Source organism: Haliaeetus albicilla, chromosome 28 (assembly GCF_947461875.1).
Source record: "Haliaeetus albicilla chromosome 28, bHalAlb1.1, whole genome shotgun sequence".
Classification (NCBI taxonomy): Eukaryota; Metazoa; Chordata; class Aves; order Accipitriformes; family Accipitridae; genus Haliaeetus; species Haliaeetus albicilla.
In genome coordinates this window covers 16,903,886-16,929,612 of record NC_091510.1, presented here as the reverse complement: position 1 = coordinate 16,929,612, position 25,727 = coordinate 16,903,886, and the positions used below count along the sequence as shown (strand labels likewise).

The 25,727-nt window shown below is 42.9% G+C and overlaps 1 protein-coding gene across 4 annotated transcripts in view; it reads left to right on the top strand.

The window, feature by feature from the left end:
- The window catches only part of RASSF3 (Ras association domain family member 3), a 115,720-nt gene that overhangs the window by 72,443 nt on the left and 17,550 nt on the right, over positions 1-25,727 (top strand). The window contains exon 1 of one of the 4 annotated variants that reach the window (XM_069773609.1): positions 2,815-2,838. The exons of the other annotated variants lie outside the window; for them this stretch is intronic. Within the exon in view, the coding sequence (XP_069629710.1) occupies positions 2,830-2,838 (9 nt within the window). The 5' untranslated portion in view covers positions 2,815-2,829. Of the gene's footprint in view, positions 1-2,814; positions 2,839-25,727 lie in introns of those variants that run through there. 4 annotated transcript variants of the gene reach the window in all.

Here is a 25,727-nt window from a genome sequence, read left to right as displayed (position 1 = left end):
AGCTGTCAGAAGATCAAGTAAGTTGGCTTGAAACATGGCAGGTGGTGTAATACAAATTGGTTTGACTTCTATTTGATCACCAAATTGCAGTGAGGTTCCTGGGAGGTTAATCCTGTGTTTTTGTCACAAAAAACCCTGCTTTGTGCTCACCTGTGCCTGAGATGAACTTGTGAAGTGTGTTTTCAGTTGGTGAAGTTATTGGCAGCACCGTTTTGTTTTGGCTCACTCCTGTTGGGTGTCCTTGGTTCTCAAGTTGCTGTTACTGTGTCCCCCAATGGCAGCAGTGGATGGACATGGAAGCTTTTGGGAGGAGTGTTGCGCCTGCTGAGCTGAATCCTAGGAAAGAATGCATTTTCTTCTCTTGATGTGCTACCCTGGAAGTGGTCATCCCACTTGTGGGGACTTCAGGGACTCTTCTAGGGAAGACTTTTGCTGTGATGGCCGTAGGAAGACTGTGGCGTTTTGGATATCCAAACTGTTGTTCTATTGCTTCTCCTACAACTGAGAGGTGATAAGATGTGCCTTAATATGAAGGTCAAAGGATTTAAATGTTACAGATAATTCCAATAGAACAGAAGTTACAAAACACCTTTAGTATCTTTCTAATTGTCTTCTGCTTACAGCATGCATTCGCCCAGTCACGGGCAAAAATGATTAATAGAGTTATATCACAGGTTATTTCATTTTATGGATAGAGTTGATGGGTTTGTCTAAGTTGACAGCTGCTTTTGATTCAGTTACATGCTCACATGATGTGAGGCTTATCTCAAGATGGGGGAACATGATTGTTTATACTGTGCTAAAAGGTTGATATTATGTGAAATGAAACATCAAAGCAGTTTCTAATGCTCTGAACTTTAAAACTCACAGCTGATTTAATTAAAAAATAATTAAAAGGCACATCTTTCCCCACCCCTAAATACAGACCCCAAATATTCTTCAAAGCATATTTGATTTTAATGATTTGGTGATTTCCTCCTTGAGGCGTTTTTTAAGTTACCACTGGAATATGAAGATGTAGCTTTGAGTTGTGATGATAATAGACCATTAGTGAAGTAGATGTTCGCTTCAAGATGGTAAAATGGCGTGTTCTGTGAAAATAGCTTGGTATTGCAAAAATAAAGTCATAAACCTAGTGATTTTTCCTGTAACAGCCGAAGTTGGTAGCAGACTTCTTTTTCTAATGATTTATAGCTCAAAACAACTCGTGAAGCAGCTTGGTGAAGTACATAGTAAGGATGTTGGTATGCCACCCTTGCTTTTTTATTTTTCCTTTATTTTTCTCCCCCTCTCCCACCTTTCCTTGAATTTTGATCAAGGGTGCTGCGTCAAAATGAGTTTGGTTTTAGCTAGGCCTTTATGGCCAATGCTGGAAAAATCTTGTAATATATTACAGCTTTTACTGCACTATGTAGTTGTGAAAACGTTATGTGGAGAATTCAAGATGGGAGCTCCATGCTGTGTGTCTGGATTTAACCTCTTATACAAGTAGTAACCTGTATGTTTTAATCTTCAGAGATAGATCTGGAAGATACAGGGGAAAAAAAAAAAATCTTTCAGAAGGCATTTCACATTTGGTAGCGATTGTGTCAGAAACAAAAGGCAGCAGAGGAGTATTTATTATTATAAGGATTATAATATATAATAACAGCAGCATTGTTAGTACTAGCATTGGTATCTCATTATCTTGAAGGTAGGAGCATTACAGTGTGCTAAGCGCAGTCATTAGAAACATGGTGCCATTCCCTGGATGTGGGAAGGAATTGCTTTTTTTAGGTTGTTCCAGAGATCCGTTCTCATTCTTCCCTGTCCCCTCACTATATGCTGCCAAGTGAACCTCAGTTATGCCCTCCTATAGAAATCCAAACTTTGATCTGACTGTTCCCAACAAAGGCAAGCAAAAAAGTTTGAAATTTGGCAGGGATGTGCTACTGAAATTCTGAGCTGCAATTGGATCCCATTCTCTTTTCAGACGTGTACCAGGATGTACTTCCCTGGGCAGTGCTTGCTCTGTTCCCTCTTTTTGTTCTTCTCATGGTCTCAGTGCGGTTTCACGACTGCATGCTCACAAAGAAGTCTAACTCTGGTATAAGTTGTTACCCACATTAGTTATTGGATTGCTGATCCACGCAAGCTATCTGTAAATAGGTAGGTAGTATTTTCTTTCGGGTTCATGACTTCACCATACTCCACTTTCATTGAAGCACATGTGTACAAAACATTTTGGTGAGAACATGGTAGACTAAATATTAAACACAAGTTGGTTCACGAGATGTAACTTACGTCAAAACACAAGCCTGGTGCAACTTACAGTACTCCGTTTGGACACTTTGTAGAGGCTGCTGAGCACAGCCAGGTTTCCAGTCTTCTAGATTTATCCTATGAACCAAGAGGAACAAGCGATGTCTCGCAAGGTAGAACGCAAAGGGAGTATCATGGAGCAGTTATCCTACTTCCATTGGTCGTGCCCTGTAACATCTCAGCCACACACCTACAAGGTGGATGGTCTGAGGCTGTTTTAGAGCGTGGCTGCCATTGCTTGAGCAGAGGGTGTGGTTCCACTGCAGATTCACTTTAAACTAATTAGTTTTTTGCCAGATGCCTTCCTTGATCCAGATCTCTGTGTGGTTGCAAGAGGAGCAGTTCTGGTGCTAGAGCAGATGGAGGAATGTGCAGATGGGGAGGCTGACAGGGAGGGTGGGACCTCAAGAAGCCCTGTCTGGGCTTGGCTTACCTTGTGGAGCTGCGCTTTGGGAGGAAGAGCCTCAGCAGATGGTGCAGTGAAGACAGGCCTTAGAGCATTTGGACAGATTTCTCAATTGGATAGAGATGCTACAGGTAAGCAGAAGGTGGAAAAGTCTGGTCTTTTTGGTTTTGTATGGGTTTGGTTTGTCTCTTTTTTATTAATAACACTTCTGAAAGGAGATAAGCAAGGAGAAAGCAGTAGAAATTGCTTAATGGAAAAAATAGTTTGTGCTTTAGTATCTGACAAAGTAGTGCAGCAAATAGGATTGCAGTGTAAACCTTGGATTTACTTGAGATTCCTGATTTAAAAAAATACATGCATTTGTGTATTTATAGCTCTTTGTATTTTCTGTGGCTTTAGAATCCTTCCTTAATTGTTCCCTGTAACAGGTTTTACAGGCCAGTTCATCCATCTAGAGAATAAAGTTGAGGGCATTATTTTAAACAAATTGAAATGTATTTTAAATGTTATGCCACACCAGAAGGTAACAGCAGTCTTTCCTGTGCCTTGACTAGCTTCAGTCTCAAGTAGTTGTAAGAATTTTCCACTGCAAGTGTGAGCCTGTTAATGGCAATCGAGTCTTATAGTCCTTTGCTTGCTTTTTAAAACTGCAGTAAGTTCCTTTGCTTGCAAGTTTTGAGAGAAGGTTGGAAGGGATTTATTAATCTGTTTGACGAATGTGTGATCGGTATGCCACTTCATAAAAAGTTTCACAGCTGAAACTATCTGCCTGTAGTAATTATTGCAGTAATCAACCTTGTGCCATTATTTTACTTTGTTATTTTGGGCTTTATTGGTTATGGCATGACAGTTACTGCTGTTTTCATAAGTGCAAATATAGGCAGCTGAGATGGGTTGACCCTGGCTGGACGCCAGGCGCCCACCAAAGCCGTTCTATCACTCCCCCATCCTCAGCTGGACAGGGGAGAGAAAAATATAACAAAAAGCTTGCGGGTCGAGATAAGGACAGGAGAGATCATTCACTAATTACCATCACGGGCAAAACAGACTCAGCTTAGGGAAAATTAGCTCACTTTTTATTACAAATCAGCCAGAGTAAGGTAAATGAGAAATAAAACGAAATCTCAGAACACCTTCCCTCCACCCCTCCCTTCTTCCCGGGCACAACTTCACTCCCGGATTTCTCCACCAAGCCCCCCCAGCGGCACAAGGGGGACAGGGATGGGGTTTACGGTCATCACATGTTATTTTCTGCCGCTTCACCTCCTCAGGGCGAGGGCTCGTCACACTCTTCCCCTGCTCCAACGTGGGGTCCCACCCACGGGAGACAGTCCTCCACGAACTTTCTCCAACGTGGGCCATTCCCACGGGCTGCAGTTCTTCACGAACTGCTCCAGCATGGGTCCTTTCCACGGTGTGCAGTCCTTCAGGCACAGACTGCTCCAGCGTGGGTCCCCCACGGGGTCACAAGTCCTGCCAGAAAACCTGCTCCGTGGGCTCCTCTCTCCACAGATCCGCAGGTCCTGCCAGGAACCTGCTCCAGCGCAGGGTTCCCACGGGGTCACAGCCTCCTTCAGGAACCCACCTGCTCCGGCGTGGGGTCCTCCACGGGCTGCAGGTGGATATCTGCCCCACCATGGACCTCCCTGGACTGCAGGGGGACAGCCTGCCTCACCAGGGTCTTCACCACGGGCTGCAGGGGAATCTTCGCTCCGGCGCCTGGAGCATCTCCTCCCCCTCCTTCTGCACTGACCTTGGTGTCCGCAGGCTTGTTTCTCTTACATGTTCTCACTCCTCTCTCCGGTGGCTGTTTTCCGCGTCCCAACTTTTTTTCCTTCTTAAAAATGTTATCACAGAGGCGTTACCACTATCACTGATTGGCTCGGCCTTGGCCGGCGGCGGGTCCATCTTAGAGCCAGCTGGTATAGGCTCGCTCTCTCTCGAACACAGGGGAAGCTTCCAGCAGCTTCTTACAGGAGCCACCCCTGTAACCCCCCCCCCCCGCTACCAAAACCTTGCCACATAAAACCAATACAGCAGCTTTTTGGACACCATGACTGCTTAAGAGGAATAAAGTGTCTTTTACTGGATGGAAGACATAGAGAAAGGCAGGTGAAAAAGAAGCTACAGCAAGAGAAGAGGCAGCTCCTCTTGGCAGGAGGTCTTGTTCTGCTGTTGGACCACTGGAAGAAGAGAAGGCTGGGCTGTGCACACCTCCTGCCTTTCTCTAGTCATGAAATGGGAACATTGGAGTGTCCTGACTCCTGACTGTTTCAAAGTTTATTTTGCTCATTTCAAAGAGGGAGAGCATCACCTGATAAGTTTCTGGACAAACTGGAAGGCAATGTCACTGCTCTTTTTTTTTTTCTCTCTTCCCCCCCCCGCCCCCCCCTTCTTTTTTTCTTTCTTTTCCCTCCACAAGACCAGCAATAAAAAATAGGACAGAACTCAGATGAGTAAGGCACTAGTATAGTCAGGATCATGGTAAATAGCAGAGCTGTGTATGCTATTAACATAAGGAAAGTATGAAGTTGAAAAAATACATAAAATGATACCTCATCATTTGGCAGGTTAGATCTATTTTTTTTTACCTCCGTTGTCTTTATTGTGCGAGACAGGAGATGTTCCCTCCCTCCCTTGTTCTCTTAGATCTTTCTCTTACAAGTGTATGAATCTGCTTTGGGTACTTTGTTAAAACAAAGAACAAGTATGGACGGCTACCAGGGGACTGGGTAGCACCAGCAGGAGCAGAAGGACCAAAGCCTGACTGACATAGCTGAGACCTGAAAGCATTTGGCAGTTTGAAGGCAACCTCTTTTTGTAATAGTCTCTGAACTCAGCCCTTAGATGAATGCAAAGCAGTGGGATGCTGAGAAATGGGTATAAATATTTAGATTTATGTACGCTGAATTTTGGTTTTGCCAATTAGTAATGTCCCTTAGGAATTAATTGCAAAGTCTCTTGTGTTTTATTGAGAGCTGGAAGAGGGAGGAATGACCATCAGCAGCCATTGGACTGGAAGAGCATGTGTGTGTCTGGCCCTCTGGGGACACGGTGTGTCCTGGGCAGGGCGAGGAGACCAGGGGAAATCGTGTGGCCGCTGTCTCTTCCTTCTTCCCTGGCTCAAAGCTGCTCTCTGTGTAGCACCTACATGAAGAGTTAAAACATCTACCCTGAGCAAAGGGGATGATGTGAGCAGAGGTAAGAAGCCCCTCGCGTGCTCCAGCCCACCTGTGTGGCTGTGGCTGAGCCTCCGCTCCCAGCGGGCTCTTCCCCCGTCCCAGTGCAGTGTGCCAGCATTAACAGGGCAAGAGGCTGGGACAGGGGGTTGCTGCCATGGCCTTGGGGAAAAGGACGCTCTCCCTGCTCTCCAGAGAGTTCTGCCGTGAGCTGGCTGGGGGATGAGGCATCTGTACAGCCAAGCTGCCCGGAAAGAAGGGGCGAGCCCCGGGTCGCCTTCTGCGTGGGTGAGGGATGCTGGGGCTGAGAGGAGATCGTGAGCCCTGTAATTTGGGCGTTCCAGCGTGCTTTGGTTAGTGGTGTGGGGAGCTGGGCAGGCGGCGTGCCAGGCCCTGTATCCTGGGCGAGAGGAGTCCAGAGAGCTGAACAGCAAGGAGAAGGATGGCTCAGGTTGCTCCCACTGGGAACTGGAGTGGAGGTTTGCACAGAAACTGGGTGCTGTGGGTAGTTAATGGGGCTGGTGGCCAGGTAGAGGTGGTGGTGTGTGTTGCAGCGGTGCAGGTGATGGGTTGGCAGGAGCTCTGAAGATGAGCGGTGACCTGATCCGGAAGGAACTGTGAGTCTGTGCTATACAAACAGTGATGCCTATGAGAGCAGCTTATGTATGGGGAAAGGTGTGTGTGTGTGGGGGTGTTGTCTTTTCTTCCACCGCCTGTTTTGTTTTCTTTGTCTGTCAGGACTGGCTGGACTGGCTTTGAGCCGATACCATCAATTCAGCCTTCAGTATTTTGTGTGTTCTTTTAAACCTCTTACTTCATGGCTGTGATGCCTGAAGAGATCACAAAACAGTACCTGGCTGCATACAAATGCTTTTCAGATGATTATCGATACCACTTACCAGACTTCTGTTAAGCAAGCCTGTTTGTAAACACCAGTATGCTGGGTAATTATTAACTGTGAATCCCTCCTTTTTGGCTGCTATTCTTTTGGAGATTTGAAGATGGTTGCTGATAAATGGACAGGTGGTTAAAATACTTGTCCAAGCCGAAGTCTAGCAACCACAGCCTAATGCTAGTCCCTTAACTTCCTTTGCAGGATGAAGCTGATACAGTTAAGATGTAGTTTGAGACTGAATTTGAAGCTCCTTTTATCAGAGTGTGACTGCGCTGGGAATCCAACTGACTTTCTCCAGCAGGCTTTGGGATACTTTGGCTGTTCTCTAGAGAACTTGTTTGAAAGTAAATGTAGAAAGCAGGATTTACCCCCCCACCCCCGCCCCAAGTTAACACAACAGATACATGAAGTATAACAGTATTTAAAATTTGGGTGTTGACATACAGTGATATTGTGTGAAAGTGGGTGAGAGACTGAAATTTGTAAAGCTGCTGTTTACTAATTGCACTTTTGTATTGCGCCTTTGCCAATAAAAAGAAAAAAGTGCATCATTTAATTTTTGGCTAGATAGACAAATGCAGACCGGTTGCATGGAAGTGTTTGCTCTGGCACCCTTCATTGCTTATGAGGGTCTTTGCTTATGACCTGAATTCTGGGAAGGTGTCCAAGCTCTGTGCACACTGAAGTGCTTATCTCTTGAGGTTTTTTATTCTTTTGCACAACAGAATACACAGACCTACTTAGCAAATGCAGACCTACTTAGCAAATGCCCATGCAATTATAGCTCTGTGTCCCATTTCAAATTCTCCACACCGCTCCCTGCTGCAAAGGCTATGCAATTAAAGCTCTCCTTCCAAGGAGGTCTTGTTCTTCAGTTCCAGTTTGTTCTTTTGCCTTGAACCTTGACGGCGTCTCTTTTTTTTCCTCTTAATTTGAAAATGTTCTGTGTTAATGATATGACTTATTTTCAAGGTGACCTGTCATCTTACATTCGTCTCTGGAGGAAAAATTAGTTCTCTGAGCAAAATAAATTGTATTCTGTTTTTATTTGAATACTTACACAACTTAGAAGAGTGCATGAGGAATTTCTGCTTTGCGCTTTTGTGTCCACGCTACCAATGTAACAGTAGCCTCTTGCAAGAAGCTCCTACAAGAGTGGTGTTTCTGAAACTCTTAAACTTCCTTTTCATTGCTGTAAGAGAGTCATGTGGCATTAACAGATCTATAGCATTTGTGCAGAGCCCTTGGCTGGTGTCTGGGGAGGCTGGAAGCTGTGCATGGCACAGGTAGAAGCATGGGTGGTAGAAATATGAGTGTGTTTGTGCTGTCTCAAGGTAGTGTGTAGCTGTTTCAAAATCAATCGTTGCTCTGGTGGAGGTATAACTGAACACAAAACCTATCCTGACTTGCTGCTGGTGGTAGGATCTTAAAACTATCCTGGCTGCCCATTTTTAGCTGGTTCCTGCAGAAGTGAGACTACTTGCAATCTTTCCATTCCCTCTCCTAAGCTTAGGTAACATGTTGACTAGGTCTCTCAAAGCAGTGGAAACACGCAGGTACTGAAGCTTCTACAGATCTTCAGTGAAGCTGTAAGCAGGTTTTGCAGACAGACCCTGCTGGTGCTCTGGCCAAAAGAAAGGCCAGCAGTGGGAACAGATGCCATTGGAGGCATCAGGGCAGCCACTCAAAAGAGAAGGTGTGTAATCCATAGGAGGGAAAAGAACTTCAATCACAACTTGCCTCTTTGTAGCCATCCATGTGAAAATCTTGTGCAGTTTAGTTTACAAGTAGGTTGTAAGCAAGAAACCAGGCTTTGTTAGTTCCTTTGCATGCAAACCACTTGGGGGTTTTTTGTTGCCCTTTCAGAGGCTACTGGAAGAATTTCCAGTATTAAATGGAGCTGATGCTGTCCCTGACCTTGGGTCATTTGAGTCAAAATGTTTTTAGAACAGCCTTGCTTTTTTAGAACAAAGGAGGACCTGGAAGTTTTGAAAAGTTGTGTAAATAAGACTGTTTGTATGGCCTGCAGCAGCTTGGACTCTATGGCGGGGACTATAGCAGGAGCATTGTTTTACATTTCTGTTCTGGCTTGCACCTCCAGCCCCTTCCTCTGCCTTCTCTCTGGCGTTGGTGGCACCCTGTGAGTGCTCCCTGTGGGGAAGGGAAATGGGTTGTGTCCATTGCTGCTGACTGAGGCTGTGTGGTTGTCAGTTCTGTGTGTTTATATAGAGAGGAGTAAGCATCCTATGTGTGTTTACTCTTACACTGTTGTCTGGCATAGTTCAGTTCTTGCCCTAGACAGTCCAGGGTCTGCCTAGTTAAAGAAGGCAATCTGCTTTTAACTGAGAACAGCAGAGAGCTGTGAATGCTCCCAGTGAAGGAGACTTGGCATTACCTTTTCCCTGGACTTTGTGTATTTATTGCAGTACAGAGGTTACCCCTTTACCTCCTTTCCCTTTGGAGTGGCAGATACTCGAGCTTCCTTCCCATGCACCAGTTGTGCCTCTCAGCTCTTGCTCTTCTGAGATGAAGTGCTGCAGGACCCCCTTCAAAGGGCTTTTTTGGCTGGGAAGCTCCTGGGCTAGCTGTCCTCTGCAGCAGGCCTGTTCTGTATTCTGGCAGGATTATGAATGCCTGCTTTCCACTAACCGTTCCTATCACAAGACACAGATAAAAATGGACAGATACATCTTTAATGAATTTATAAACCTCAAAGGATTTGGCTTTCTTTTAAAGCAGGCATCTGGCTTTCCATCCCATGCTTTGGCTTCCCTTGGAGCACACAGTGATTCTGAAGTAACCTTCCCTCAGCTCTCACAGCACAAACCTTTTGCATGGTATTGGAGGTTATTTCCAATGAGGAGTGGGATTTTGAAATGATTTTTAGAAGTGAGGTGATTTGTTTCTACAGAACTAATTTTCTGGAACAGCTTAATCTGTTAGTCATCAGTACTCTAAACAACCCACGATACCTTTTGTGAAAAGTCTGTGTGTAGGTCTGTTTTGCGATGTATGGCAGAGACTGAAGAGCTCTTCACCAGACTAGTTACCTCCAGATGAAGCAAACCATAGAAGATCCTTTGTTAGAGAGAACTAGACCAAATCTGTCTTCATCCTAGTCACATCAGTCTTTTCTAGAATAAAGCAAAGGGAACAGCATATCTTGGTCTTTGCAATTATCTGACCTGAATAAGCTTTATCTTTTTTTTTTTTAACCCCAGCAATTGATGTAAGAGGGACAAGGTTGAGAACTTTGGTTTATAAGTGAATATACAAAAAGTCCTTCCATTTGATGCAATCCTTTGTATTTCAAAAGGGGGGAAAAAAGTTTTCATTTTGAAGTTTAAGTATGACCTAGGGTTTAGTCATATGCAATAGACGCTACACATCAGAGCAAAGGATGCTATTTTTTTCCTCCTCTGCTGCTTTTACCACTTCAATCTTTGGAAAACAGGATTCCTTTCAAGTTCTTTGTTCTTGTAAGCAGCCGATTACATGTCTTAGCTGGATCATGCAAATGACTTTGTTTGTCCTTAGCAGCAAGTTGATAGGAAGCATGTTAAATTCTTACCTTATTTTTAATTGTACTCTGGGGTATCAGTAAACTGAGAGGCTGTTGAGGAAAGCTGGAGTATTTGTAGTTTCGGTAAAGATACCTTAAAGCAGGAAAGTAGTTTTGAATAAAATAACACAATATTCAAGTTTGTCATCTGGCTAAATTTCGGTATCTTCTGCATGCCTGCGTTTTATAGCCATACTTCCCTTCCCATTGAGGATGTGTTGCTTCATTGTCACATCTGATCAACTGCATAAGTTGGCTTTGATGCTTTAAAGAAAGGTGGTTTCATTCTGTAGGGTGGATTATAAACAAATGATATATAGGCAAATCATGAAGCAAAGTAGGAAACTTTTTAAACATTAAGTCTGATTAGAAAGATTAATAAAGGAAATACTTCTGAATGTGGAAGGACAGTATGACATTTGCAGTTCTGTAATTTTTAAAATACTCTCTGTATAAACATTTCCTATTACTTGTTTCCAGTAGCAGTTGTTTTTAATGTTAATAGTCAGCTACTGGACACGCAAGATTTGCATTTAAATTCATTAAGTGTATACTTTTCTAAGTGAGTGTGTGAAAGTTTTGGAATGCATGAAACTTGGCGACCCTGTAATATCATAAAGGGCATGTGGTGATTTGCGTCATTTCAAGTAGGGTTTTCCGATACTAATTCTCTTCACTGCAGGCCCCACATCAAAATCTGAATGGTGCTTATCTATTAGACATCACAGCTGTCCCTTGCTGGAGAGCTGACAGTTCAATCTGGTTGCAGAGGAAATGTGTCGTGTGACTGAAGAAGTATTACAGACTAGAGAGGGAAAAACCACACAGGCTTGGCTCTGCTCTGGTGCAGAGGTAACCTGTGAGGTTGTCTGTTAGCTCCTGGTGAAAAAAATTCAACTGGGAGGGGGGTTGCCAAGTTTGAAGGTGCACGTTGAATTTCTAAGGCTGTTGGTTGTCTGCTTAGGCATGCCTAATAGCTCTGGCCTCAGTAGTTACAAGTTCTCCTGCTGTTCTGGGCTTGCAAATCTGATCAAGGATTGTCCAGCCACAGGGCTGTTGCAGTTGACATTGTCTTCTGTAATTGTTTGGGCTCTTGGGCTGTATCCTGTTGATGAGACGAGCAGCTCCAGTCCTGGTGTCTGTTGTACTTTCCTACTAGAGCTGCTCTTTAAGACCTTCAATCTCTCTGACGTTGAGAAGAATAAAATAAAACTAGGAAGGAAAAAATTCTGCATGTGTAGTCAATACGATGCACTTTCCCAAATAGCTTCACTGGTGGTGAACAAATTCTCTTTCAAAACCCACATTAGTATGCCTGAAGTCTGAATTCCTTTCTGGATCTGATGGGTCCAGATCTTTAGATTTAAACTTGTACATACTGAGTTTTTTCCTTACTTACTGATTTGCTCAGAGAGCATGTCAAACTTGGGGGGGTGGGGGATAGATTCTTCAAAGAGTAATGTAAAGGATTCCAGTGAAGGCTAGGGCATGTTATCTCCAGTTTTGCATGGAAATGCCTTTAATTTCTTGCTTTTAAGAAATGACCAACCCAAACCCTAGAAACCTTGTTATAGGACATTTGGCTCACATGGTGTGATTGGGTCAGGAAGTTGTTAACTGGGTAGAGCAGCTGGAAGCTGCTGAAGAAAAACCTTGTGCTCTGTCCATGCCCTGCCTCCTGTACTGCTTGGACCTTGTTTTGCTAGCTTAGCTTTCTTCCAGAGTTAATTTCCTGACAGGTTAGTGAGCTGAGTTTCCCTCACCAAGGGCTTGGATAAATGCCGAGACCCAGGGAGGAGGTGAGATGTCACAGCTATAGGGAAGGGGAGTGGAATATCCCCTTTGTCCTTGAGAGCAGCAAGTTATTGGGTTGTGTCACACCTAGGAAAACTTAACACTCATGTTTGAGCAAGTCTGGGTGATAATGCTTTAGTGTTAGCTCCCTAGAGCAAATAAAAGCCATTAAGAGTGTGGTGTGACGTGAATTGGTGGCTGTGTTGCCCAGTGTAACACTGGTTCGTTCTGTCCCTCACTTATGCCAATGCATATAGCTTTTGGTGGGACTGTAGTATATAAAGATCAGGGAACTCCAGTAAGATGATGCATCTAGGAAAAAAGAGGGAGCGAGGCTGCTTGAGCATCTGCCAGCAGAAAAGAGTGTATCTCCATTTGGAGCTTTAACCTTGCCAGTCAAGATGCCTGGGATGTGAGAGGGCCGGTTGGTGTGTGGAGAGTTTTGTAATGCATGGACTACATCCTGCACTGTAGCTCTTTGCAGTGATGCCTTGGTGTCTGTGGAGGAGCTGACTTAGGTTCAGCAGAGCTTACTGAGAGTAGCTCAGTACCAGCCATGTCAGAATGTAGAGACCACTTACCTGGGGTGTTTTTTGCATCATACTGTTCGCTGCTTGTGCTTCACCTCTCTCCGCATTTTCCTTCCAGCTCCCCACAGTAGAGAACTGGCTATATAATGTTTAAAAAAAAAAAAAAAAAACAACCACCAGAAAAAAACCCTAATTTCTTTCTTAACGGTGGTTTAAAGTGATGGACTGTACCATGTAGTGCTACCTACTGCTCGTAAGTCTTGAGCATTAAGAAAATAAATGGTAGCTTCAATTTTGAATTACTTGCTGTTGGGAAATCTTAAATTGGATGCACAGCTTCAAGTCTGAAGGTGTTATCTATCTTCTGGAGAGATCTAATGGAGAGTTGTCTCTTACAGAAGTAACTTCCACTGCTAGTCTAAATTGATATTCTAATACATACCTAAGAGGTCCTTTGAAGCATTTGTCATCTCATAAACGACTCCTTTAAGTGCTCTCCATCTTCTCTCTTGGCTAGTCAAAGTGACAGACTGAAGAGGAATCTTCTCTTAGCAAAATTAAACTGGCAATGGATAACATGTTAAAAATGGCATGAAATCTATCTTTTTATTTTAAAGCACAAAAAAATTGAGGCAAAACTACCATCTAGTCTTTTTCCATATGTTCATATTTCACTTTTGCCACTGCAAATGGCAGCTGATCAGAAGGAAACTGTATTTCATTGTTGAAGTCTAACCATTCATTGCTTAGTACTGAGAAAATACCTATCAGCAGGTAATCTACACTATGCAGAAGTAATTTGTAAACATACTGAGTCTGTCTGCCAAAGCTAGCTTAAATACGTTTTGAGACATATGAAATATACACTAATATCAAGCTTGCAGCAAGTGGTGAGGGGTGTTTTGTTTTCAGTGTTATTGCAGGCACACTGTGGTATTAAATGTAAACACAAGACTAAGCATTAATTTTTAAATTCATAGTCCTTTTGGACTTTACTGTGCAAATAACTTTTGTTGTTACTGGTTTGTCTTCTCTAGAAAGGATTAAAGGATTTTTTTTCTTTAGTACAACCGACAGCCCTTTGTCCTACACCTTCAGAAAAGTTGATGACAACTGTAAGCACTTGACACCTGTGAAAATCAGGTTTCAAACTCTTGAAGTTCAGAAAGGCCTTTCCACATTCTGACCTGTTGAATGTGATATTGAAATGAAAGGTAATTTGGAAAAAGCACTTGAGGTCTGTAAGCCTCAAATTTAGCACTATGTTTAGCTTATTCTTTTTTTTAAACGCTTCCTAAAATGGCTTAGCTGTTGTGACAGGTAGTATTTAAAAAAACAAATGGGCTTGACAGGTACTTTCTTAGAAGCTTGCTTTACACATAGCAATAAGAGCAATCTTGCTTTTTTGACTTGTCATGCTTTAATTTGAAGTTGGTCAGTGACACCCAGCAGCTTCCTCTGAGACACTTAGGTGTGGTATGTGAATGCTAGAAGTGATGGCTGCTTCCAGGTGTTTGAGGGCATTGGATGAATTAAAGTGCACCTCTGTAGGAAAAGAATCGGCATTCCATTTGATTTTTAACATACACTCCAAATCCCTTTAGATTTTCAACTGTCAAAGTGAAGTGTTGCTTTTTTTTTTCCTTGGCTTTCACAGTGAGGAGAGACAGACTCATCGCCATTGTTATTAGGTAGCAGCAAATGACTTTGCTGTTCTTTTTGGTACCCCTAGGTCACCAAGCTGTACTGCCTCCAGTTTTCTTTTTACTTACTCTATTGTATGAGTGAGCAAACTATACTGCTTGACTTACCAGTCTGTTGACTAGCTGCAGTCAGCTCTTCTTTATCTCCATTTCCTTTTTTGCTTGTTATGCAGTGTGAATAGTCTCTCTAAAGAAGGGAGGATTGAAGTGATGTTTTTGCAGACCAGGCTGCTATAGCTTACCTTCTTCTGTGCCCTCTGAGAGTGGCCCAGGATGGGAAGGAAGACAGCAGCAGCTGCAGGGAGATCAAACCACATTTGTTACACTAAACCAGACAGCAGGGTAAGCTGCGAGCGAAGGCAGAGCCCTCCCTGGGATGGAGTTGGCTTCTGGAGAGCTGGAAGTCAGAAGTGTAGCACTCTGTTTCCTGGCCTTCTATAGCAAATCCTTAACCTGAGTTGAGGAGAATTTATCTGTATGTCCTGGACCACTGGGCATTTATACCGGGATACAATATAAATGGCTTCCCAACTGCTTCTTTAAAGTGTTTCCTCCACTGGGCATGGAAGCTGTGGTGGTGTGACTTTGCTAGAAGACAGTTTTGTTTGACATGGTGGACCATTGCCATGTCCAAAGAGTACCCTGATGTTGAGGCGTTTGCAGAGCTGGGAAGTACTTAGGTTGTAGAACAGTGACTATGTTTGCCTTCCACTTGCACCAGTGGCTTGTACCTTTTCTTGATTCCTCTTGCCCAGCCCTACCTTGGCTGTTTTTTTGCTCCCTGTGATGATTTCTGCTCACATGTCTCTTAGGTGCAGCAGGACACCCTTTTCCACCAGGGCTTGAGCTCTCCTTGGTCTTTTCCGTGCTGTTGTACTGACTCAGCCTGGGTTGGGTGGGTGTCTGCAGCTCAGCCCTTTAATCTCCTCCCTGCTCTACTTATTGTATCTTTGATCTCTGGTACCTCCTACAGCCACTCATTTCCCTTGTCAGATAACAGCTACTTACCTGCTCTCCATGCAGGTACTTGCTGCCCTGAGTGTTTACTCTTTTTGTAGCCGTTTCCTTTCCCCAAATGCCAATGTTTCTATCTTAATCCCTGTGGGATAGGTCAGATGATGATCTGCACTTTCTTTCTAACCTACCTTCTTTTGGGACAGCCAGCTAATTTACATTCATGGAGTCTGTGTCTTTCAGAAGCTCTGCATAGGAGACCACTGCATTTTTTTCAACCGGATGAATTTGCAGGAGCCTTTGCTCCCTTACTGTGTTGGTTCAGCCATGTCATAGGTTGAGACACCTGTGCTTGAGCTTCCTGGCTTCCCCAGTTCTGCTCCAAGGAGGTAGGCGCAGAGCCAATTGCTCTATGGGTGGCTATGAGAGATCCTTCAGAGCTCTGCTGGTAAAAACAAGGTGCAGCAGGAGAGGCCTCTCCTGCGGGGAGGCTGTCAGAGACTTCTACTCCACCCTTCCTGCTGTGGGAGAGGAGAGGTATTAGGCATCTTGTCCATGTCTTTCTGTAGCTGCCATCACTGGGGTGGTTTTTCAGTTTACCCTGTCCCCAGGTAGTAGATATTGCCCTTCGGACCTGCTGGCAGCTGCTTGGAGCAGCGCTGTCCTGGCGCATAGCCTGCTGTTTACTTCAGGAAAAGTTAATGTTCCATCATCTCTCCATGCCTGCCTCAGCCCAAGGGTTTTCTGCAGGCAAGTTGCAAAATCGGGGCAGTAGCAGAATATACAAAATGCTGAGACACGCTCACTGACTTCAGACATTTGTCTTCCTATCTCTCCTAATTCCTTGGGATGTAGCTATGTGTTGGTGCTACTCAAGGCAGAATTCCCTGAATCGTACAAGAGGGGCCAGTGAGAGGAGCAGCATGCCTTAGGGGATTGTATGGTTTAAAATACCTCTCTTATAAATTGCAACAGATGGTGGTGGGATTCTTTGAGGTGGGTTTTTATTTGAACAGTACGTTCAAACAACTCCCCTCTGCCACCCCATCAATGCAAATTTCTGGAAAAAGTGTGAAAATGAACAAAGGAAGGTTGACTGGTTTTTGTTTTGCAGCTTCAAGGGAAGGGCTGTAGGACCTTCAGTTTCCTTTTTCTGTGGTGCTAGACATAGCTCTTCTGCCTCCACCAGTGACACTCTTCTGTATTGCCAAGATTAGGGAAATGTAAACAAGTATGCAGGTGGATTTTTACAGAATCTCTATGTATTTTTAATGTGTTCAATGTAAGTTGTAGGATCTGCACTCGCTTCTCTCATTAGGGTTCTTTTCAGTTAAGAAAAGGTCTGTCTTGCAAGAAGGGGATTAGCTCTGCTGATTAGCAGGCTGTGTTTGAGGAATTGGCTGAGGGTTACCTTGCAAACCTGGTTTTGGCCCTCCCAATACCCAGGAACACAGAAGCTGTCCTGTTAGTTTCCAGCCAATAATTTTTCCTTTGCTCAGGAAGGGCATCCTGTTATGTTGGCTTCCATGCAGTATCTGATTACCCTGTGAAACTTGATGCAGTCTTGAACTCTTGACCAGATACCCTTTCTGCTCATACTTTTCTTTATTATCCTTTTAAACTGTTGGGGTTTTTGTTTGTGGTTTTTGTGTTTGGTTTTTTTTTTTAATATCCTTTCCAGCATGATAGATGGTAGTTCAACCGATTTTTCTTTTAAGTCACTCTTTATTTGTATCCGTACTTAGATAAGGTCGTGTATATTATGGGCTTAACTTCCCACATTTCTCCTTGTTTCTTTCTCTGCTGGTATTAAGGCAGAAATGGTGCCTCCCCCTCGCCTTTTTTTTTTTCGACCTTTGTAGAAGGCTGTTAATGCTTGCTGAAATTAAAAGGTAGATCTTAGGAAATACAAGTCTCTGTCTTCCTTGAAGGTTGTAAACAGAGGGGGTAATTCTTGCTTTTCGTTTTGCCCTGGCTGGATAGGTTAATTCTCAAGTGCCATAGGTGTGTAGGATTTGCAGATCTCTCCTGACCTGTCAAAATGAAAGCCAGCTGTAACAATTTCATATCTGCCTCTTGGGTTGAAACACGAGCTGGCTTCTCCGAAGCTTGTCCTGTTATTTGGACAGGGACAGTGTCCTGTTATTTCTTTGAGACAGTGGAGGTCTCTTTGGCAGATTTTTTTCTTCAACAGAGACCTCTGAACAGCTACTCTCTAAAATGTCTTCTGTAGGTGTGGTAGGTTGACCGCACTTTCTCCAGACAGGGCAACAGAAAAGCTGGACTACTGCTTTCTCTGTGGGCTTCAAACAGAGCTCTGAAATAAGCTGACGGTCTTTTAAATAGTAAAATGCTGACTTCAGATTCAAGACTTGTGTTTGAAAATTGTTCGTGCAACTCGAACATGAGCAGGAAGAACGTTACAGTCTTGCTAAGCTTGAGGTAGCTCCCATTTCGTCTGGTGGCTGGACAATGCACGGATGAAGTGCTGAGAAGGAACAGAGGAGAGCATTAGTAAGAAGAAGAAAGCAAGTACTATAACAGTGTTTCATCAGAAGCAACAATGTAAGTAACAACTAGATAAACCATCTGTAGTAAAGTGAGAAAATGCTTTAAAGACAATTTGTGCAAAAAGCTAAATAAACTCTTTCCCCAAGAGAGGAGCTCTTGAAAAAAGTCTGTTTAAAAGAGTTATGTGTGCTGCAGTGTATTTTAATGAGGAGGGAAGCAAGAAAACATGATTACTTTTTGTAGTGTTTCATCTGTTCTTGTGGTTATTTTTTCATTCAAGCCCAACTCCCACATCTTTTAGTTTATTACAGATCTTTTAAAAATGAATAGTTGTTTAGCAGAATTCTTGTTGAGGTATGAGGAAAAAAAAATATGCGCACACACACACACATATATATATATGTGCATATGCATGCCAGGGCTTAGTTATGTAAAGTTAAGCATAACTGTTCTCATCTGAAAACATCTCTTTGTCCTTAAGTGTAAAGTGTGATCATAGTCTTCATAGTTTTTTTGATGAATCCTAGCTCCATGGTACTCTAATTCTGGATTGTGCTTTCTAGGTAGTAAAATAATTCTTTTATAAATGACCACATTAAACTGTGTGTTTGTTTATCTTTAAAAACACAGGATAACTAAGTCAAGTTGTCTCTAGTGTGGAAAAGCCAGTGTTATTTCTCTTCCTTGTTTCTCTGGGTTAGGTTACAATTTTTAATTACATTATTGCTTGCCAGCATCCCTCCCACAGACTCTTTGCTTCATCCAGCACACAGAATATATGGTGCTAATCTTGATGAGTATTTCCCCTTCTCCTTTTTGTGGAATATGTGGCATAAGGCCATAAGTTTCCTGCACAGTACTCAAAGCTTGCTTTAAAAGAAGAATTAATAATTTCAACATGTGTGGGGGTTTTTTTGGTGGGTTTGTTTTTTTTTCCCTCCTATGATATTTCACAAATGTTTGTGAACGTGCTTTCCAATAATAACATATTAACGACAGCTTCTTCCCATCTGCAAGTGCACCACTACTCCCCTCCATGTTTCTGGTTTTAAGAAGTCTGTTTTGTGTTAGGGTTGAATTGGGTGATCTGTAGCTGTTCACCTCAGGCTCTGCGCAGGTCTTGTCTGGCAGTCACCTTGGTTAGCTTGGGACCCGCTGTTTGTTTCTCTCTTGCGCAGTGGCGATATTCCCATTCCATAGTGGATGCTGAAACATAAGGAATGTGTGAATACCTCTACAAAGGCAAAAGCAAGATCTATCTAGACCAGCATCCCATCTGACAGTTGCTGATGGTAGGTGCGAGGGGAAGAGTAGAAAACCAGGGCAAATACACAGTGGTGTTTTGCCAGAACATTTTTCCAGCCTCTTTGATTTGCAGGCTAGGTTATTTTCTTCTGTGAGTTGCCTAGTTGCTTTTGCACCTATGTAAACTTGTAGCATCCCCAGAGTCCTGTGACATGGAATTCCACAGATTAACTGTTACTTGCAAAAACTACCCCATCTTTCTGTGTTTTTTTGTGAGTCTGCCTCTTGCTAGTGTCATTGGGGTAGGGTTCAGCTCTGGACTAAAACACCTATATGCAGGTGTGTGAATGCAAGTGTCTCTCTGACAATGCTGGCATCGGAGCTGAGAGCAATTCAGCTCGCCACCAAATCAACATATAGGCTGGGACTCAGCTGCTTAAACCAGAGGTATCTGGTGTCATTTTGGGTACTGTGGGATGTGTATCCTGCCCAGTCTCCCATTGCCACTTGATGGGTTGCAGGCATCCCGCTAAACTGCTGACATATCTGCCAGCCCTGTGCAGGCATCTTGGATGCACTAGGATTTCTCAAATATGGCAGTTGGGTTTATCAGGCAGAGTTGGCTTCTCCTGTCTCGCTGCATCACCTGGCATGGGAATGCAACTGTTAAGTCTTTTGACCCAGATCAGTGTCTCATCCTGTCCCCCTCTTTGCTCCCTCCTTTGTGTAGTAAGTAATGTCTTCTACTTCTGATCTGGTTAGATCTACAGCTGTGACAAGACTTCTGTGTGTACCTCACATTGCAGAGAATGCACAGATCCTGCATGTGCTTGCTTTGTTTGCAGATGTGAATGTTCATGACCCAGCAAGTCATAATTGCTATCAGGTCTCAAGTCAGCTCCCCCAAAAGGAGAGAACCTGCCGTTAGCAATCATCTGTGGATATTTTTGTACTTAAAACCCCTTTTCAGGGCTGGGGTGGAACCCATTCCTGCCAAGCCAGTTTGACTCTGGGGTTCCTCCTGCTGTTCCTGCCTCCTTTGCTGGGTGTCTTCCAGTTTCTGTAGCAAGGGATCTTGCAGACCCAACCTCACACTTGCAGTTGCTTGATGAAGATATTGCCACAGAACACCTAAAAATCCTTGTGTTTGCAAGTGTGTGAGGAAAACAGTGCTATGTGGAGTGTGGAGAAAAATATACTGATGATAAACCATGAATTAATTAGTTTGTTCTAAATTTTATTTGGTTGTTGATGAGTGAGTATAACGATGCTGCTCAAAAAGATGGATGCATTTATTTAAGCAGTAGGTGGTCCTTGAATTGAGCAGCAACTCTGAAACACAGCTAAATACATCTCCAGCACATGGTCCTGACTTGCTGTGCCTGCACTACCTTTCCCTGCTGGTTCCCTGTCATCCTCTTGGACTCCATAGCTCTCCCTTTGCAGTTGCAGCTGTTCCAGAGACGCTTGGATGAATTTCTGTTGTGGACAAACCCACCGTTTCCCTGCAGCTTCTCCCTCTGCTGCAACGGAGCAGTTTTGGCTGGAGTTTTGAGAGGGGAAAAATATTGTCTTGATACATAGTATTGTGAACCCTGGCTCAGGCTTTTAAACATTTGTCAAAGTTGTGATCAAATGAAAAACGGCTGTTGCTGTCTGCCACAATTTCAGTCAATACATGCTTGTGCGCCATAGAGGTAATGGTTTGTGTTCTTTTCAAATAATCTGTTTGCAAATTATTGTTGCAATTTGACACTTGGATATATACTGTATTTGTCTCCTGAAAGCATTTTAAATACCTTTCTATAGCCTTATTTCCAATGAAACGTGCTTAAACCCATTATTTAGTGGTCGTGTTCAAGTTCATAGTAAAGCTTATAACCTACGCTTGCTCAGCACTTCACTTCCAAGGCACACGATTAAAGACTCCTGGATTAAACCTTATCTCCTTAAAACTACATGTGTATTCGTGGCAAAATCTGAACTGGCTCTTCATTCCTGGTTTGAGTGCAGGAGTGAAAAATACTGACTTTTCCCATTATCCAGATGCAGAGAAAGTAAATGAGAGGCCTCTTAAGGGGCCAGGTGTCCCTTGGCAGCATTTTGATGGCTCTTGTTTCTAATAAGCAAGCTGGATGTTAGGAGTTTCTAAGTCAGTCTGGGTGTGGGGAGAGTTGTGTTCTGTTATTTATAAATCTAAATAAGGATTACTATGCTCTTTTGGCTCCTCTTTCTTTTGTTAATTCTTAGTTTTTAATCTTACTATACTGGGTTTGTTCAGTGCTTTTTCTACTCCAGAGCTACCAGCAACACACGGTCATTTAAACAGCTTGGATCAAGACAGCAAATATGAGTGAGGTTTTGGATGCAGACAGAGGTCACGTTTTGCAAACAGCTGTCGTGGTGGAAGGTGGCGGTAGCCCTTTCAGTGGGAGTACTCCTTCTGAACTGAAGCAGTCAGATCTGGAAGATATTGTAATGTTAGAAAAGTTAATGTGAAAATCTAGTATCCTATTGCCAGCATTCCTGATAACTTGGTATTTCAAAACGTCCTGTTAAACAGATATATGGGACTTACTGTAAACTGAAACCCAAGGATGCTGAGGTTATGCGTCCAGAGAGAATGCTTCCTTGTTATGTGTAACGTTTAGAAAGGATTTGCTAAGCCTACTGTTTACAGCTGATTTGCAAAATATTCCCAGGAATCTCCAGTTGTGCTGGCAAATTATTCTCTTAACCAGTAGTAGTTTGCGAAGAGTTCCCAGAGGGAGTAGGAGCACAGGTTATGAGCAGTCCTAATACACAGGAGCATGTTTGATGCCCCCAGTCCGTGGGCAAGGCACTGCCAAGGGCTGGTACTCCAGTGGCTGCCGGCAGGGAGCCTCTCTCCACCCACCAGCTCCGAGTGTATCACCAGTTACAGCAGTCAGTTGGTCATCCACCTACCATATATTACTAATATATAAAATAATCTTCTGTGGTGAAAATTATTCTGTTATGCTTTTTATTGGCAACATCTGAACTAACTAAAACAAGAACATGACTCCTTGATGGTATTGCACCTGCCTGTTTACATGCACGCAAATTCCCTTCAAAGTGTTTCAAAATCAGGTTGGGTGCAGGTGTCCTGTGTGGGCAGGAAAAACACAGAGGTGGCTGATGGACTCCGAGATGTGCCAAACAGGAAAGGAGTGCAGCTCCATAACTGGCACTCAGGTTAATTCTGTTGGAAAATGTAAATATTTCTTGCCCAGCTTCATCCTTTGCAGCTTGGGGCACGGAGCTGGGACTCCGGTGGAAGGAGGGGACTGTGGTGCAGGGTCTGCACAGTGTCTGCCCCTCTGTCAGGTGCAGAGGGTGTTTCGGGAAGCTGTGTGCCAGAGCAGGCTCCTTGACTGTCCTGCATATGGGCTGTATGACCCAAAACACTGTGTGTCTGTGTGGGAGGGTGGCTGGAAGCAGGTGTGCTTCATTTCTAGTATAATTGTGTGGCCATGTAAAACTGCTTAGGAGTACAAGTTGGGGAGAGCATGCTCTCCTTTCATTACCGGTAACATCAAGATGTTACTGGTTTTGATCAGTGTCTCTCCTTAGGACAGGACTAAGCTTTTATGACTTACTAGAAATATGGTATTTCCTAGTCTGGTTAAGTCTGTTAAGATATTTGGGGCTCTTGTTAATTTTCCAATAATGTAAATTTGTAAGATGTACTAGATTGAGAAATTACAAACAAAATGCAGCTTACTGAAGCAAAACTGGAAGGTGTGGTGGCATCTCAAGTTGTATACCCCACAGCATTATCTTTTCTTAGAATCACTTGCATCCTTTGTAGTTTGCTGGTTTAGATTGTCTCTGTTCTTTTTCTGAAATGCTGATTTTATAATGCTACAGCCAGCTGTGGCTGGCTTCTTCCCACTTTGCATGATAAAAAACATTTGATTAAAAGCATGTAGTAAGCTCCCTTTAAGTCCTCGTGTTTCCACACTTTGATGTTGCCATGTTATTTTTTCTAAAAAACATCTCTTCCCTGCATGTGCGCACACATGGGCATCAGTGTGTGTCACCTTGGTATGTTTATAAAGCGTATGTCAGTAACTACAGTGATTTTCATTAAGATGTACTAATTAATTCCTCTAATAAATGACTGCATGAGTAACTACTGATTTCATTAGGACTTACTAATGAATGGTCCTAATAATCAAGGACCAGGCTCTGCCATCTTGAGAGAACTTTCTTAGGCTCAGGGATGCCTTGTAGTTTATGTGCAAAGGTGACACTCTTTATTATGCTACTGTAACTTTTGACATTTGTAATACAAGTCAGATGGAAATGATTGTTTGGGTGCTAAATGAACAACTTTAAAAAAAAAAATAGAAAACTGAATACCTTCTCTCCACTGTTCTGTTGTCTGGAGTTTGGAGGTCTGCTCCTTGTGTCTTGCATTATAATATGGTATTGCCTGGCCAAGATGCTGTGTAGGAAGCGACAGTGTGTACCTCTCCCCCTTCCCTACCCCATGCAACTAGGCGTGACAAGAGTTTTTTACATGAACCTATGACCTTTGTTAATTTGAAGAGGTTTTGTAATCAGGTTACATAAAGGAGCTACTGATAGAAATTTGGTTGAATTTCAGTGTTCTGGCTAAATTGCCCATACAGGTTTGGAACAGAAGAAGAAAAAATTTTTAATTCATTATGTGTTTGGTTGAGGTGTGTAAAGCTGAGGTCCTTCACACATGGCAAGTCTGCAGTTAGAGAGGTTGTCTTAGGGGACCTGTGTTATATATGCTCAATGGAAGAGTGGGTGTGAACTGAACCAGTCTGTTTACAGGACTAATGCTTTTGCGTTTGTCAGAAGTTCCAGATATGTTCTTATTTTTTCCGGCTCTTGAAGAGATTCCCCTTGACTATATAGTTTTAGGTGTGCATGTGTATATTTGTAAGCTAAGAATGGCTCCTGAGATTGAGAAACTTCTAGTATAACTTAGTGTTATAATTTAGTAACTTAACAAGTTTAAGTTTATAGACATAGGTAACCATTGTGTTTCTAGTTGGGTGATTTTTTTTTTAAACTTTCATTTTTGATCCCCTGTTTAAATGGAGTTGATACCAGATTGCTTGCTTTATTTTGCCCCCTAAAAATGTGAATTAAACATCAAGATTCTTAGTATTTTCTGGTAAAGTACAGGAAGAGTTAACAAAACTATTTCAGGGACTTTTAATAAAAGGCAATTAATTTGTGGTTTTGCTTTGCAGAATTTGTTATTTGTTTGAGGAAACTTTATTTCTATTGTTTTCAGCTTATCCCATGCTTGTCTATAAGGTGACCCATCCTTTTTAATGTGTCTTGTCTTCTGAGAGTGTTTTCAGAGGGTGTGGTGAGTACTGATTCTCCCTATTCTCTTTAATGTTAACAAGGGTGGGGTTTTTAATGAAAAATTTTAGTAGGCTCTCTTCTCCTTCCACCTGAAATGTGTATCAGCTCTAACAGATCTCATGCTTTCATGAGCTTCATAATTACATTTCCTGAAGCAGAAGTTGGTTGTAAGGAAAGGTGGAGTAGCAGCAGTGTTTCCTTGTGCCTGTAACATCCTGCCCATAAAAGCAGGGAAATAGCTGTTTGGAAAGAAAAAAAGAACAACTTTTGAACTTTTTGTTGTAAAATCAACACATTCTACCATTTGCTGCTTAAGAACAAAGCATGTAATCTCTTTCCCCCTTCTCTGGTTTCCTGGTGGCCATTCTCCAGCATGGCAAAATAACTTGTGTTTGGAGTTGGGCCATAGCATCAGGTTGTAAGCAAACAAGCCCTGTTCTCCAGTGCAGCCTAATTGCTGTTCTCCTGACCTTTCCTCAGAAGAAAAGTTTGTTTATCCAGCTCTTCCAGTGGGATATTCATCAACTGTGTTCTAAAGTCTTCTGTTCACACCTCCCTTGAAAGCTTAGCCATTGAGACCTCCTACTCTGTTCTCTTCTCTCCACTGTGTCCTGCCAGTCTTGGTCTGAATAGCACTGGTATCACCCCACTCTTTTATTGATGTCATAAAAAAAAAAAAGTCTGATTGTAACAATTGCCCTGTGATTCTGAAGCAACTCAATACTACAGAATTGTTTGCCCCAAGACAGAAATTGTGAGTTGATTGGGAGCGAGTGGCATGCTGGCATCACCACTGGAGATGTTAGTGGTGTAAACTGTCTGCTGATACATGGCACCAGGCTAGCACAGTGTTTGGGTAAGTTGGGACCTGTGTGGTAAAGGGTTTATTGCACTGTAGTTCTCTTATGCTGCAGACTTTTTTAATGGTTGTTTAGATAATCTGTGGCCTCTTTTTTTTTAAATACCTGTACAAAAATAAAACAAAAGCCCCACTTTCCTTTGCTAGTGCTTTTGGTTTCAATTTGTTTATCCTGTTCTTTTTCACTTGTAAAAGGAAAAAATACTATGTTCATCCTAATTAAGAAAGGAGCCTCCTGTATTTGCAGAAGTGATCTGCAGCCTGGTAGTGGGTCTGTTACTGGATGAGGACTGTGACAGCTGACACTGGTTTCTGAGGCAGTGGTAGCATCTAGCAGAGAAGCAGGCATACAACTAAAAGCAGTAATCTTTTAAATTGTCCCAGCATGGATGTCTACAACTTGAGGCATCTG